This window comes from Rousettus aegyptiacus, unplaced genomic scaffold (genome assembly GCF_014176215.1).
Source record: "Rousettus aegyptiacus isolate mRouAeg1 unplaced genomic scaffold, mRouAeg1.p scaffold_m13_p_12, whole genome shotgun sequence".
Classification (NCBI taxonomy): Eukaryota; Metazoa; Chordata; class Mammalia; order Chiroptera; family Pteropodidae; genus Rousettus; species Rousettus aegyptiacus.
Window position 1 is genome coordinate 73,509,570 of NW_023416287.1, and position 16,990 is coordinate 73,526,559.

At 43.5% G+C, this 16,990-nt stretch overlaps 1 protein-coding gene across 5 annotated transcripts in view; it reads left to right on the forward strand.

Annotated features, from left to right (window-relative positions):
• The window catches only part of SETBP1 (SET binding protein 1), a 341,470-nt gene that overhangs the window by 242,460 nt on the left and 82,020 nt on the right, over positions 1-16,990 (forward strand). For all 5 annotated transcript variants that reach the window (XR_004953710.1, XM_036229997.1, XM_036229999.1 and 2 more), the window contains exon 4: positions 3,506-6,965. Coding sequence is in view for 4 of the 5 variants with exons in the window: in XM_036229997.1 (XP_036085890.1) it covers positions 3,506-6,965 (3,460 nt within the window). In the remaining variant the exon portion in view is untranslated. The remainder of the gene's footprint in view (positions 1-3,505; positions 6,966-16,990) is intronic.

Here is a 16,990-nt window from a genome sequence, read left to right on the forward strand (position 1 = left end):
ATTGTGTATATAATATGTCATGGCTGACAGATGAAGAAATGGGATTTCTTGAAATGCAACAAGATATAGCCATCAGCCACTGCTGGAAGAAAGCCTTGTTCTGCCAGACCCCTTCGAAAGCATTCCTCTTAGGTCCTCTCTGCCCCTTCACCTCAGCCCATCTGAGTGCAGCATTTACAGCACCATTTGCCCCCATTACTCCTGATCCTTTGTTGTGCTTCCCTTTTGTCCGTTCTGCCCTTTGATTGCCTCACTCTCCCAGCAGGGCAAATTGCAGCTGATGCGGTAGGAACAATGGGATCAGGCAGGGTCCAGATGGAAGCACTGGGAACCAGGCATGCTTAACTACATTACTTTCGGCTGATCTGCCCTGGGTGTAAGTGAGCAGGCCCCACCTTTCAACTGCCTGAGTAAAACCCACCCTCCTGACAGTCACGTGGCCTTCCTCAAAGGCAGAGTTAATTGGAAAGTGAAACAATTTAACGGGATGGTGGAAGACTTACAATAAAAACTGCACTGAAGGGAGTGCCTTCAGTCCTTAAGTATTTGAGAAAGATGTTTTTGTTCAACACCTAATGCATTTGAGTGCTCCAATTTCATTATGAGCCATTCCCAAACAATTGATTGGCAGTTTATTGTCTTGCGTGCAGCCATATATTCTGTCATGATAATAGACACCTCGAACCTTATTTTGTTTATTCATTCAACAAACATTTACTGGGAATTTTCTGTATGGTTTGCTTTGTAGTAGGCACTGAGGATAAAAAAGTAAATGAGAATCTCTGACCTCAAAGTACTTACAGTCTAAGAGAAAGAGAAAAGTACAGAAATAAATGGCATATAGCAGTTTAAAGGATTGTGATAGGTGTCTTTATAAGAGACAGTGGAGCATACAGAAGGAATGGCATAAGAAATGAGACTGGAGGGGGTGATTATGTTTGCAGACAGTATGTTGCAATATACACATCGTTAATCTCACTGTTGACGAAATAAAATACCCATAGTAAAATGTATGTTTATTTATTCCATAAATATTTATTGAATGCCTACTATTTTCCAGGCACTGTGCTTGGTACCTCTGTGATGGTATATTTATAGGATAAAAAGGGCAACAGGCACTAATTCGATTAGTCCACAAATCAAATATAAAATTATGATAAGTACAACAAAAATGAGATCTGTGGTTTTATTATAAAATCTTTTAAGAGTATTTCTATAAGGTAGAGGGCCTCCTAGGATTCAGCTGAGATTAGAACATAAAGAAAGAATTAATTAAGGAGTCTGCTAGGTGCCAAGAATAAGAAGATGGAGCAATAGAGAAAAACTGGTGGGAATCAGTGACCAAGAATCGAGCTTCCCTATGAAACCCCTCTGTGGACTTCAGTGTCCTGGTCTAGAAAAACATAAAGGGGAGTGGTGGCGGGGGGTAGAGGAAAGAGGGTGACTGTAAGTTCTGTTTGACCCAAGTCCGAAACAATAACTTACACCTTTTGTCCTACTATAATTTTTAATAAGTGCCACCACAGACTCTAGTATAAGTAATCAACTATATTGTCACTGTAAGGAAGGGGAAACTTTGTCTTCAAGCCCTCTCTAGACCTGTCATTCCGTGAGTGTACACATAGTGCCAACCAAAATCTAAAGCATAAATGACAAATTAACAAAGCCTGATTCATAATAGATGAGTAAATAGCATTTATTATTTTATGCCATAAATAAGATTTCTCTTTTTTGAAAAAAATGGAATAGCATCCTATGTCCACAGCAGTAATAGCTAGTAAATAAAGCGGCAAAATTAGTTCTCTAGATGTCGATGATGTGATGGTATGTCTACTGTTAACTACATGATGAAGAAAAAGTTAAATAAATTATTTTTCTTAATTTTCTCCTGGGCACTTACAAGCTTAGCTTAGGACAACTCTCTCATGATACTTAAAAATATATAGTCCAGTATTGGAAGTATAAGCAGGATTTCATAAAATTAGGGAGGCAGAAAATAAGTCTAGAGATTCCAGGAACAAGTATGAAGGAAACTCTTTTTTACTACATTAAATTTTACCCATAATTCTTCCTGCGTTCTGTGTTTTGACTCTTAGTAGGGACCATAAAAAGTGTTTTCTAATAAAATATAAATCTTATAGCATCAATGGCAAATAAAAATGAGTAGATGACAGATAGATGATAGATAGATAAAAAGACAGATAAATATTACAAGTTAAAACTTCCTAAATTCACTAAACCAATCATATTCTCAGTGGAGATATTATCCAAAGCTTTCTCCAATTTACTAATATTTTTCCTTCTTTAACAAACCTGAGGGCAGTGTGTGCTTTAAGTTTACTACTCTATTTGTAAAACAGGACTTATAATAAGCTTTGAGAGATGCTTTTGTGTACTGGTAGCATGGCTTGAAATCTGTCTGGAACAATAAGCATCTCTATATTAAAAACCGTTTTTAACAGCTCAAAATGATATGTTCATTATTCACTCCCTTTGCGATTTTATAGACGCTACTTAATGCTTTGCCTCTAGCACAGGTTCTGCCTTTCCTAAGGAAGGTGCCAGAGTCAGAGACATTTATTTAGAATCAACATAGGGGAAAACACAGCTGACAAGTTCACAGGAGTGATCTTGAATGATAATGATTTTTTTCCTGGCACATTTGTCCAAGAGACTCAAGGTTCCTTTTGAGAATATTCAAGAGTTTTCTCAAGAGAGCAGTCAATGCCTAATGTGGGCTTAAGAATGCCTCAGAGGACTAATTCCCAAACACAGCGCCACTCCTACAGTCAGCAGAGATGTGAAGGCTCTTCCCTGTTTCTTTCCATCTTCCATTTCTTCTCCATGCCTTTGACTGGCACTCTGCCCACCCTCCCCTACACAGTCTTCAAACTTGCCCCTGAATTCCTCAACTCGTGCTGCTTTTTCTTGTTGCAGTGGTTCCCAAGGAGTTACTTGTTTGAGCGGAGGTGTCGAAATCCAGGATAAAGTGTAAACAGAAAGTGTAACAAGAGGAAGCAAGGGAAAGATGTGTGTCTGAGTTGAAGCCTGGACAGAAATAAGAGGCAACTTGAGTTGGGCAAAAGAACATAGGGACTCAGGAAGTTCGGATTCTCTCCTGGACTCTGCTGCCTTGGGCAAGATTCTCTGTTCAAGTTTCAGCTTCTTCATTTGTAAAATACCGGCACTGAGCTAAGTGCCCTGTAGGGCTCCTCTTCTCCCTAAACAGTTTTTATTCTGAGATCACATTTAACCAAGATCGTTAAAGTTTCTGTAATGTGGAAGAGGGGGAAGACAGTGATTAAAGTACCCGTATTAATGTTCAGAATCGGTGCACCCTATTTTTACTACTACAATTGGGAAACCCTCTGTATAGCATTCTGGAATTAAAGGTGCCTGTTTCCACCCTTCAAATCATTACGCCTTTGGACATTAAGTTTTAAGCAGTTACAATATGCTCATTTTTGTTTTTCTCTCTCTCTTTCTCTACTCCGCCCACCCTTAGGCTTACGAGCGGCCACAGAAACACTCAGCTCTCCATTATGACCCAGGCCTCCCACAGGACTTCACCGGTGACACCTTAAAACCAAAGCACCAGCAAAAAAGCAGCAGCCAGAACCACATGGACTGGTCCGCCAACTCTGACAGTGGACCCGCCACTCAGAATTGCTTCATCAGTCCAGAATCTGGCAGAGAAACTACAAGCACCAGCAAGATCCCAGCTCTTGAGCCCATGGCTTCCTTTTCAAAGGCCCAGGGTAAGAAAGGCAGTGCAGGGAGCACATGGAGTCAACTATCCAACAGTAGCAAAGATATGCTCTTGGGAGGTGTGGTTCCTTCCCCAAGCAACCACAGCTCACCAGCCCCACCCAGCAGCTCTGCCGAGTGCAATGGGCTTCAGCCCTTGGTCGATCAAGATGGAGGAGGTACAAAGGAGACCCCAGAACCACCTCCTATAAGCAGCAAGAAAAAGTCTAGTAAAAAAGATGTGATAAGTCAAACCATACCAAACCCAGACCTGGACTGGGTCAAGAATGCCCAGAAAGCATTCGACAATACAGATGGGAAAAGGGAAGGCTACTCTGTAGATCATGCCCAAGAGGCGTCACCAGCCAGACAGAATGTGAGTTCCGTCAGTAATCCTGAAAATGACCCAAGTCATGTCCGGATTACTATCCCGATCAAGGCACCCTGTCTAGATCCAAGCAGCCATAAGAAGAAAAAGAGACAGTCTATCAAAGCAGTGGTGGAAAAGATCATTCCAGAGAAAGCCCTGGCTTCTGGAATCACTATGAGCAGTGAAGTAGTTAATAGGCTACTTTCCAACCCTGAGGGAAATAAGAAAGATCCCCGTGTCCCTAAGTTGAGTAAAATGATAGAGAATGAGTCCCCCTCGATTGGCCTTGAAACTGGTGGAAATACCGAGAAAATTGTCCCAGGAGGTGTGTCGAAGCAGCGGAAGCCACCCATGGTCATGACACCTCCAACATGCACAGATCACTCTCCATCAAGAAAGCTGCCAGAAATCCAGCATCCAAAATTTGCTGCAAAGCGGAGGTGGACGTGCAGCAAACCCAAACCCACCAGTATGCTTCGGGAAGCAGTCATGGCCTCCACCGATAAACTGATGGTGGAGCCACCATCTGCTTATCCCATCACCCCATCCAGCCCTCTGTACACCAACACAGACAGTCTTACTGTAATCACACCAGTCAAAAAGAAGCGGGGACGACCAAAGAAGCAGCCTTTGCTCACAGTCGAGACGATTCACGAGGGGACTTCCACCAGTCCCGTCAGTCCCATCAGCCGGGAGTTCCCTGGCACCAAGAAGAGAAAGAGACGACGCAGCTTAGCTAAGTTGGCCCAGCTAGTGCCAGGAGAGGACAAACCCATGAGCGAGATGAAATTTCACAAAAAAGTTGGAAAGCTTGGGGTGTTGGATAAGAAGACCATCAAAACCATCAATAAGATGAAAACACTCAAGAGGAAAAATATCTTGAACCAGATCTTGTCCTGCTCCAGCAGCGTTGCTCTGAAGGCTAAAGCTCCCCCAGAGACCAGCCCTGGGGCAGCAGCAATTGAGAGCAAACTGGGCAAGCAGATTAATGTCAGCAAGAGGGGAACCATCTACATTGGCAAGAAGAGGGGCAGGAAGCCAAGAGCAGAACTGCCGCCCCCATCTGAAGAACCCAAAACAGCCATCAAGCACCCAAGGCCTGTTTCTAGCCAGCCGGATGTTCCAGCCGTGCCTTCCAACTTTCAGTCACTTGTGGCGTCTTCACCAGCAGCTATGCACCCACTTTCTACACAGTTAGGTGGGTCCAATGGCAACCTGAGCCCCGCCAGCACTGAAACCAGTTTTTCAGAGTTGAAAACTATGCCAAATCTCCAGCCCATCAGTGCTCTTCCAACCAAAACCCAAAAGGGCATACATAGTGGTACCTGGAAGCTCTCTCCACCCAGGCTGATGGCCAACTCACCTTCACACCTTTGCGAGATTGGGTCACTCAAGGAAATAACGCTGTCCCCTGTGAGCGAGTCACACAGCGAGGAGACGATCCCAAGCGACAGTGGCATCGGGACAGACAACAACAGCACGTCTGACCAAGCAGAAAAGAGTTCAGAATCCCGGCGGAGGTACTCTTTCGATTTCTGCTCCCTGGACAACCCGGAGGCCATTCCGTCTGACACCAGCACAAAGAACCGGCATGGTCACCGGCAGAAGCATCTCATTGTGGACAACTTTCTGGCCCACGAAAGCCTCAAGAAGCCAAAGCACAAGAGGAAACGGAAAAGCCTGCAAAACCGTGATGATCTCCAGTTTCTGGCAGACCTAGAAGAGCTCATCACCAAGTTCCAGGTGTTCAGGATCTCCCACCGGAGTTATACCTTTTACCACGAGAATCCGTATCCCAGCATTTTTCGGATTAATTTTGATCACTATTACCCGGTGCCATATATCCAGTATGACCCGTTGCTCTATCTTCGTAGGACTTCAGACTTGAAGTCAAAGAAGAAGCGTGGTAGGCCTGCAAAAACCAATGACACCATGACGAAGGTGCCTTTTTTACAAGGGTTCAGCTACCCTATTCCCAGTGGAAGTTACTATGCACCCTATGGAATGCCTTACACATCAATGCCTATGATGAACCTTGGTTATTACAGTCAGTACCCAGCTCCTTTGTACCTGTCGCACACGCTCGGAGCAGCTTCCCCATTCATGAGGCCAACAGTGCCACCACCTCAGTTCCACACAAGCTCCCACATGAAGATGTCTGGTACAGCTAAGCATAAAGCAAAGCATGGAGTACACCTGCAGGGACCCGTCGGCATGGGCCTCGGTGACATGCAGCCATCCCTGAATCCTCCCAAGGTGGGCGGTGCCAGTCTGTCGGGCGGTCGGCTCCACAAGAGGAAACACAAACACAAGCATAAGCACAAGGAAGACCGGATCCTGGGGACCCACGACAACCTGAGTGGTCTCTTTGCAGGCAAAGCCACAGGCTTCCCCAGCCACATCCTGAGCGAGCGGCTGAGCAGTGGGGACAAAGAGCTGCCACCGTTGAGTGAGAAGAACAAGCATAAGGAGAGGCAGAAGCACCAGCACAGTGAAGCCGGCCACAAGGCTTCCAAGAACAACTTTGAGGTGGATACCCTGTCTACGCTGTCACTTTCCGATGCCCAGCATTGGACGCAGGCCAAGGACAAAGGGGACTTGAGCGGTGAGCCTGTGGACTCATGCACAAAACGGTACTCTGGCGGCGGCAGTGACGGTGGTAGCACAAGACCGGAGAGCCTGGACGTGTTCGGTGAAATGAACCCTTCGAACGACAAGTGGGACAGCGATGTGAGTGGGAGTAAACGGAGGAGCTACGAAGGCTTTGGGACGTACAGGGAAAAGGACATCCAAGCCTTCAAGATGAACCGCAAGGAAAGAAGTTCTTACGACTCCTCCATATCTCCGGGTAAGGCCACATTTTTCCTCGAAGTTGGACCAATTTGCTACTTAATTGCTGGGCTTTGCACTTTTGAGGTCTGCCGTCTTTGGCACACTGTGTTCACTGGTTTGCAAAGAGGTAGGAGCCACGTGAACGCCCTTGCACATTGGGTCCGCTGCTCATTTTACACTTTGTTTACTTGGTATTTAACGTCTTTCCTCTCTCGGAGCCATTACCTGTGAACTGTGGGCCCAGAGGCAGCCCCGGTAGCTACCTAGACTGCAACCATTCCCACTGCCTTTAGGCTTTTTATTAAGGATGCCATTCTTAGGTCTTCATCTGATGTGAAGGTGTAGTTTGCTGGTTGGGTAAAGCTTATAAAACTCACTAGGAATACCAGCAAGATCCCAACAATGTAAAAGCTAGACATGAATGAATATCTAGTTTATCTGACCTCCTTTCTCTAGCAGTCACACATTCTAGGTTGAGAATCCTGTAGCCTAGTCATTGAAATCCTGAAGTCTACCTGATAAGGGAACCACGGCCCCAGGCTAGATGGTCCTCTCTTTGTTTATGGACATTTGATGAGCTACCCTGGGTAGACCCCCACCGTGAAGACCTCACTGTCATTTCCCTGCATGAAAGAGAGGGAGCCTGGCCAAAAGCATTGCGAGCCTCTTACCCCCAAGGGGACCTTAACTGCTGTGTTTCTTGGCTTGTCCACTGGGAATGGGATTTGCCCACTAATCTCTAAACTGAAGTGTTGGAGGCTACTAGAAAGAGCTCATTCCGTATCAGTTGCTGGCAGAATTTCCTTGCTGACTTGCCCACCCATATGAACTTTCTTTGCCATGGAAGACTCACACTTCCTCATAAGTATCCCTTTGTCCCTGTCCACACATCACAAAGATGAAAGACTCCCGTAGAATAGAACAGAAGCTTACTAGGAAAAGAGTAGAAACTCCTTTTTTAGGAGTTGCAAAAGCTAAAAAGGATTTCTCATGCTCCCCCTGCCCAGGTTGTACAAAACCCCTGGCCGAAGGCTGGTTTTAAGGGACTAATCTTTCCTTTTTAAAGTCTGGGTGTAGTGTTTTACCTCTGTTTATGATGTGTACCCTGTACTTGTCCTTTCCCTTCCCAGGGAGTCTATTATTAGTGAAGGCGAGGGCAGACCTTCATGAGGAATTAGAGACATTTTCTAGGCTGGCAGAATTCAGGAAGAAATATGATTATGAGTTAGAAGCCACTTAACGATTGCACCAAATTGCCACTAGCTTGTGAGTTGCTGTAGTGGTAGATGTTCTTTTGGGTTAATGAAGAGACCAATTAGCAGCCACGTCCCCTGCATTTGCTCAAGATGATAAATGGCCCACACATTGTGTCTGCCCAAAGCGGATGTGCTCAACTGGGCTTTTCGTTTCTCATCATCAGACTTTGTTGAAGGTGCTTATTTTTTCTTGTGTATGTGTGTACAAAGCCCAAAGTAAGCCCACCTGGGCAGGAGTTGCTAGATTAAACTTCCACATGAGGAATACTATGGCTTTCTCTTTTAGTATGATGGAATTGATTCGTAGGACCAAAACTAGATGTGGACAGAGGGTATTCTCTTTTTTTATTATTATTTTCTTGACATTGTTCAGTTAAAAAATGATGGTGGCGTGTTATTGCTGAGAACCTACAAGCAAGAGTCCTAACTTAACAGACCTGAGAAGCAAGATCTTGGAAGCTAAAACCAGCCATTGTTTTCTCATTGAGTTTCTCATCAGTCTTACTGGGATGTTTTTTGTATTTGACTGTATTGCTGGGTGCTAGTTGAAATGTCCCATCAAAGTATTCATCTCTAGTCACTGTGTGTGTCTCTGAGTGTGCCCGCACTCTAGCCATACAGCTTTCCTTGTGTTTGCATTCACATGGTGGTAATTCCTTTAAGATCTTCCCTCCCCCTCCCCATCTTCATATTTGTTTTGCAGCCAACCAATGAGAAAGGCTTCCTTACGCCTTGACCTTTGCTAAATAGCAACCTGGAAATATCTATATGGACAGAGCTTCTACCTCTGTCCTTACTGAAATCTGGTTTACTGAGTTATTTTGGCCACTGCTTTGTGCCTATATCTGTGTTATATGAGTTTATTTTTCCTCCACATTTTAATGAATCGTGATTTTTGGTGGCTTCTGTGTTTATATGCGTTATGCCCGTTGCCCCTCCACACCTTGTTGAATGTCTTACTGGAACAGACTAGATTCCCTATCATTCCTCTCCCTTCCGCCCTTGGCCTCCCCTTGCTTATATCCCAAATGCCCTCTCTCTTGCTGGGTCCCCAAAACATCAGGGACAAAATGTTTTTAGTAGCACTTGGAACCTAATGTCAGAGTTTATCAAGACTCCCTGAAGAGTGTTCGCCTAATAGAATGCAGAGAATGCCAAAGTCCCACTGAAAGACGTGAGGCAGGTAGGATGAGGCTGAGGTTACCGGAGGCATTCGGATTTTTCAGAGACTTTGTCTAGGTCAAGGTATCTGTTCAGCTGGATGATACTGAGGGTCATGACTGGAAATGAGCATCTGCACTTCCTGCCACTTCTCTCGCTCCACCTTTTTATTCTCCATTCTGGATTCATTTCTATAGTATCTCGATGTCCTATTTCATGTGAGATAGTCTTCTCTAAAATGGATATGGCATAAATATAGACAGCATCCTTTGGCCTATTGAAGACCAGAGCTAGGAGCTGAGTCAAAAGAGGACTTCGAGCACTTCCTGACATCAGAGTTGATGACAGGTACCGTATAAATGTAAGTCATTAACTTTATAGAGAGAGGAAGTAGATATCCCAGTTAGCAATAGCAGCAGGTGCACACCCCATGTTCTCTTTCCTACTTGGGAAATCATTCATTCTCCATCTCCTTGCCCCAGCAGATGGATGTCTTGTTTTGTGAGCCCTCTTACAACACACCTGGAGCTTAGAAGTCACACAGACTCCTTTTCTGTATTCTATTCCTTCTATTTGTTTTGTTTTGTTCTGTTTTCTTTAGTTTGGGGGGGGGTGTTTTGTTTTTTGGGTTTTTTTTTTTTTTGGTTTTAGAAAGCAGTAGCTCTTTTGACCTATTTTCTAAATGCATACCATCTGCTAAATCTCCATTTATAAAAATGCTTCCCTGAGGCCAAATAACGGAGAAATAGTGGGCAGGTGAAATCCACCCTCAGAGTTGGAAGAAGCCTCATCAGTCCTCATTTGTGTCTCTCTCCCACCGGGCATCACCATCTTGCACAGGCTGGCATGCAGGAGATTCCCAGAAGAGCAAACCTGTCCAAGGTTGACAATATATATTCAGAATGTGCTCTCAAAGCCAAGTTCTCATAAGGCAGAGGATGAGGTCTCTAGTGTGAGTGATGTTTTTCCTGTTCAGACCACTTGGAAACAATCTTTGCATACTTTGACCTCACATCATGCCAGGAACTTCAGACATCTTGACCAATGCTGTCCAGGCTCCCAACAGATGTTGGAGAAGCAGTGAGGAAAGTAAATTTACATGTGTTACCTCTTAGTCCAACACCACTATTTGTCAAGGTAGCCATCCAGAGTCTCCAAATGTCAAGTACTTTCTTTATGATGAATGGATGCTGAGAATTAATCTTTAGCTCGCCTCTCGGATATCAGAATCCTGACATGAAGGTAGCTGGATTCCCTTGCGCCTAACTCCACCTCTTCATGTAGCTTCTGTCTAGCCTCTTGCCAGCTCCTCTTTTGAGCTCTATGGGGCACTTCGTGAGGCAGTCTCTGCTGTCACTCACTCACTGGCAGGAAATGGATGCCCAAGCCAAAAATAATATAGAAATCTCTTCCAAGCAGTCATCCAGATTAGGGAATTAACCGCATGGATGAAATGCCATGAAAACTATACAAAAAAAAAAATGTGTGAGGAAAGTTTTCTAAAAATGGAGTAGAAGGAATAAGAGGACTCGTGGAAGGAGAAAGTTAAGACCAGGAAAAAAGAAACAGTGGAAAATGGAAAGCTGGTGTAGTGTAGACTGTTAAACCTTAATCCAAATGGAATTCTGGGTCATCCTGTGGGAAGAAATAAAAGATTGATTAGCCAATGGCTGCTCTGTAGTTTATTGGGATTATGAGTACCTTCCCCAGTCTTGTCTCTTATACCAACCACCTGAAAGACCTCATCTTTTTGAGTCTCAGTTTTCTCAGGTGAGACTATGACAGTAAACGTTCCGACTAGACTGGATAATCTAGGATTATAAAAGTCTCTAATTTATACAAAGGAATTTGCATTTGAACACACACACACACACACACACACACACACAGATTGAGCAGTTATGAAAAAAATGCCCAAATATTGGCCAAGTTGCCCAATTAATTAGCTATTCAATGAAGTTTCAGAATATATTCCTCTGGACCATCTATTAATCTGTGTGACTCACCCATTTACCTTTGGCTTAACCATTTAACCTCACCTTTCTAAAAAGTGTAACTCCTCATACCTGATGCCTACCAACAAATTAGCTTGCTCCTTGTGTAGACTGAAACCAGTCATCATCTTATAAATGAATGGATTAGAGCACTAATATGACCAAATGGTATGGGAGCTGGCATTTATGTTCAGACTCAGAAGTAAAAGAATCTTAATAATGTAGTATAAACACCTTATTCTGTTGATGAGCATACTAAGGCTAAAGAAGGTCAATGACTCATTCAGTGATGCATATATAATTGGTAGAAGAGCTTAGACTGGGAAGACTGGGCAGCTTAGCATCTGGGAGAGGGAGAGACACAATAAAAGAAAAAAAAAAAAAACCAGAAAGGTGAGTCATAGGAGAGATGTTAAGCTATATGTTTTCTTTTGCTGTGAGCTATTGTAAAAGGTTAGCATCTCTTTGACAATAATTTGGTTTCCAGGCTATCTCTGGGGACCCATGTTTGGGGCTGGAAACGGTCTTTGCGGGCTCTGATGGAAGTCATTTTTTTTTCCTTTTCTGTCTTAACAATTGCACATACTTATTTTATTGAGCCTCCTAAGGTTTCCTTTTAGAAACTAGGAATTAATCAAATTAAATGTTGTGACCCATAACTTTATGGCAATGAAAAAAAAAAAAAAAAAAACCTTAGACTCACAGCATCTCTTTTGCTACATTGAAATAAGAAAGCCAGCCATTCTGCCTTTGGAGCATGAAGTCCCCAGGCCATTTATCTTCCCACAATTGGCAAACATTCCCCTGTTCTGTTGGAAGTTTTTATTTATACCTCTGTGGCTTTGGCGAATTATGGAGATTCAGGTGTGGGTGCAGAGAACTCACAATTTTAACAGACTTGGCTTGGCTACAACAGGGAGCTTTTCTTGGCTAGAAAATTCAGGAAAGCATGCGTCCACAGGCCGGCCTGGCCCTGGGCAGAGATAAGGATAGTAGCTTTGGAAAACCACGTCTTCACTCCATAAATAAACAAGTGATGGGGCTGAGTACTTGTTAGAATTGTGGCCTAGGCTTGTGCCACATGGCACTTAATGAAAATTGGCTAACTTCAAGGGAAGTGATAAAGACGAGAGAAAATCTTTAAAGTATTTGCGTAATGACAAGTGCATGCATGGTTCTGTGCAGTCCTGAGGGAGGAATTCAAGGATGAGTAACTGAATGCTTTTGCCCTCAAAAGGCTACAGTCCAGAAGGCGCTTGTCTATACTCATGAGAGGAAAAGAGATGTAACTGATATTGTAAGGCAAACTATAAGGCCCATCAGAAAGTCATAGAGAAAGTGCTGGGGCTGTTCAAATAAGCGGGAACCACCACCATGTTTTCAGTGGGAGTGGAGAGGTGGGACCAGGAATTGCTTCTTTATAGCAGTTACAATTCAAGGTGAGTCTTGAAAGATGGAAGAAGCTTTTGGAGAGTGAAGATGGTGGGATTGGTGCCAGGAGGAGGGGGGCAAACACACATAAAAGGGAGCCATGTAGACAAAGGTATCTAGGTGGAAATACCCAAGAAACATTTGGAGCACGGTGTTTAGTCTAGTTCTGTCGAGATTAGCATCAGCAGTTGCGGTATCATGACAGCTAAGGTTGGAAAAGAATGTCGTGCTCATGACTTTTAGAGGGTTTTCTCCCTCACTTAAGCTTGTGCTTAATTAAGTTGGCAGTTGGAAGCCATTGTTTAAACTGGCAAAAGTCACGAGGTGACCAAATCATATTTTATCGATTTCCCCTTGACCACTTCTTTCCTATAGTCTGAGTTGGGAAAACTTACCCCATCTTTGCATTCTTCATATGATATTATAATTATCCATTTCTGTTTGGATTGTACTCACTATCCTGCCCCGCCCCCTGCCTCTAACATGCGCACCCTAGATTATAAGCATCATAAAGGCATCATTATCTACTGAGGTTCTCAAGCAAAAAATATAGTAAGGAGTCATTTTTTGATTCATATCTTTTCCCCTCTACCTAAAGTCAAAGATCATTCCAGTACATTCGCCCCTGGCAACTGGAAAAGTGGTGATACATGAACAACATTATAGAAATCAAAGAGAGAATCTGGTTGGTGTGAGAGAAAATCGGTTGTTAAGGCAGCAGTTGGCAATGCTGTACAGAGCTCAGAGCTAAAGATGTAGCAAAGGAACCCGTGGCCCACCTTAAAGAGAGAAGCAGAATAAGAAGGCATTAGGGAAAATGCAGAGAAGGAATGACAAATGTTAGAGAAGAACCAACGAGTCAAAAAGGGATGAATTTAAGAAGAATGGGGTGGCCAGTAAGGCCAGAAGCTGTAGAGAGTTCCTGGAAGATGAGAATATCTATGAATGTATGAGTGGTTCTAAAGGCAACGGAAAAGTTGAAGATTCTGTATTCAGTGCCTCGTGTCGTTGGGGTGTGATAGGCTGTGTGCCAAATCCAGATGGCAAAGAATTGAGTAAGTGGATGACGAGAAAGGGGGCTGCAGGTGCAGAAAGCAAAACTTTGTTGTGGTTCTAATAGCGTTCCAGTTTCTAAGCAGATTTTATTTCTGTAGTCAGCCCTTGATAGCAAGTGACATACTCATTCTCAGCAGGTCCTAACTCTAAGATTCCCCCAATCCTGGGAGCACAAGAAAAATGCCAGAATTCTGCCTCCCCATGAAGGCCATGTACAAAAAGGGTATTTAAAGCAGTAAGAGATCCCAGGCCAGCTTCTCCTTTCCTGCCCAGCAGACACAGAGGCACTTAGTTTTTGATCCTGGTAATGATTGTATGAAAACTTTTGACAGCTCCTCTCTCTGGTACCATGGGCACTGGCTGAGCTACTGTGAGTGTCTGGAGGAACAGTCCAGGTTATAAGTTCTGGTAAATGGAGCTTTTACTGAATGTTTACTAGGTGCAAAGTATATAAACTAAAACCCAATTTTTGGTTTTCCAGAGGTCTTTACTATTTTTGTGAAATAAAATGTATATGCTGGTTCATAGAATTTACATTCTCAAGAATGATTGGGAGCTCTTTAGAGACAGTAACATATAATACAGTGCCAAAGACAGGGAGACTAGAAGAAAAGAAAAAGTAGAAAAAGGCTCCTGACCTCAAGTTTCTTATACTACACTGAAAAAAGAGAGACTAAGTTAACATACATAAAACAACCAGAGAATAAATGCAGACCAAGTTTAATCCGTGCTAACTCAGTGGCCAACAATGGAAGCCAGAGGGATCCAGGATCAGAAAAGATAATAGTGTTCAAAAGACAAAATTCTGAAACTGAACCTTGGAGAGTTGGATGCGTAGCCAGTGAGTGTGGCAGGAGATGGGTGAAGATGTGCAAGTGGGCATATGTAGGGGTACAGGAAAGCACCTGGCTAGACTAGAGGTAGCAGTTGAGTGGGGATGGCTTTTTGAGAGGCATAGCTGCCCTGCAAGGGATGTGACCCTGCACCCCAGAGGCAAGGAGGACATGCCGACGTTGCTCAAGGGTGCTGGGCTTAAAGGGTGTTGAGCCCTGTGTTGGGTGCTGGGTGAAATGATGAGGTACCAGAAAACACACCTGTCCTCTGATGGAGGCCATTTTTCCATTATCAGAGGATAAGAAATGGATATATACACAGACACAAAGTAATAAGAGAGAATCATGAGAGTCTACACACTTAACGACTGGAAACAAAACCCATTCTACAGGGGGAAAAAAGAACTCATTAAATAACTTTCAGAGTAATAAGTTGCATGCCGTAAAAGCAAGTTAATATTGGTATTTGCCCGATTACGTAAAGATTCAGAGCAAGCTGCACTAAAAGGAGGCGGCGCTAAGAGTGGGAGCCGCCTCTGCGTGGTTTTGCACTCCAGGGAAGGGGCTGGGAGGTTGGTAAGGAGATGGGCCTCCCCTCGCTGATGGGCTGATGGTCGATCCATCCGAGGACAGAGATAAAAGGATTTCCCGGAGGCTACATCCCAGTCATCCTTTGCATCTGAGCGGGGCCTGTGCTTTTCAAAGCACATTTCCTGACTTTTATTTGATCTTCAAAATCCACTGAGGTTTGCAGATAGGTGTTGCTCTCCCACTTGACAGGCAAGAAAATCAAAACCCAGAGGGTTTCGCGTCTTTGTCCAAAGTCACCGAACCAGTTTTGCACAGGAAAAGTGCTGGATCCAAGGTTTCCTGACTTTTCTCAGCACCTCCTTTTTTCCTACTAGATTTCCGAAGTCTTTGACAAGGTCAACAGGATGACTCAGCTTCTGAATTATCCCTAAAGAACCCTTGCCAGTGTGTTGAATAGCGGAGCCCAGAATAAGGCACTAGCTAATTGGCAACTTGGTCTTTACTAAATTTAGTTTTTTATATAAAGGGAGCTCTTTGAAGCCAGGGTCAGCCAAGCCCAGGGTGGGAGGCCCTTCTGTGTGTGGAACCTTCATCTCACGTAGAGGACAGAGACCCCCAAGTGAGCACGGATATCCTCAAAATCACAAAGGAGACATGAAGCGGGGGGAACAAATTCACTAAATCTTAAAACAGTAAAGCATTTAAAACTTCATTACTGTTTAAAGAAAATTTTACACAATTTGAGAGACTTTACACATCCACTAGTCAATGCACATAAACTTGCATCTTGAGAGTGATTTCAGCTAAAAATAAAAATGAGGTGGAACCAGTCATTAAAGAAAATGTTGGTTTGGGGCTCCAGCTCAAAAGTTTGGTAAATGTTGCAGAGGAGACTTCATCTTCTTTTAAACGTCCACCAGGAACAGCCCAGGAACTGGGCTGTGGGCTGAAAAACTGTGGTCTGAGGCAGTTTCTCATGTTTTATGTTCCAAGTATGACCAGTAAGACAAAGAGGTTTCTTTTACAGGATATGCTTCTCTGTACTGCTAGTTATATATTTTTACTTAATTTATGTATTCTGATCACACAATTAAAGTATCAAATGCCTAATGTATTTATGACGTAATACTGGGCAATGTTTCAGCTATAGTTATATAAGGGACATCTTATATATGAGGACTAGAAGTGTCCTCAAAGTCTGTGTCAGTGTGTCTCCTACAAAATAACAAACCCCTTTCATGCCAGATGTTATTTTTCTGAGTCCCCAACGACAACAAAAAATAACGGATTCCCTGTTCATAGCGTAGAGCAAATTATTATTTGGGAAAACATATATATTACTTTTAACATCTAAACAAATACACTTTAGTGAAGAAAATTTAGAAAAACATGTATAAGAAAAAATAAAACCACCTCACAACCCCACTAAATAACCATTATAATAACAAGATGCACAGGTTCCCAGCTGGTGGTAACTGCTCACCTTCCTTCCTTTCCTTTCTGCCTCCCGCCCCCCACCACCTCCCCTGAGAAGCTTAGACAAAGCCAAGCTGTGCTCCCCTCCCCATTGTCCCTCCTCTTTCTCCTTTCTCCCCAGTTTGGTTGCCTGGTCTTTTCAATTTTCTCTCAAGTGCCTTCTCAGAATTGACCACCATAATCCTTCCTTCTGCATTTTGTATCATTGCCCAGACAGAGGAATATATTTTTAAAATAAATGCAGCAGCAATTGGGGATGAAAACCATCCAGATTTCCAGACTGTCCTATTTAAGATCGCCACA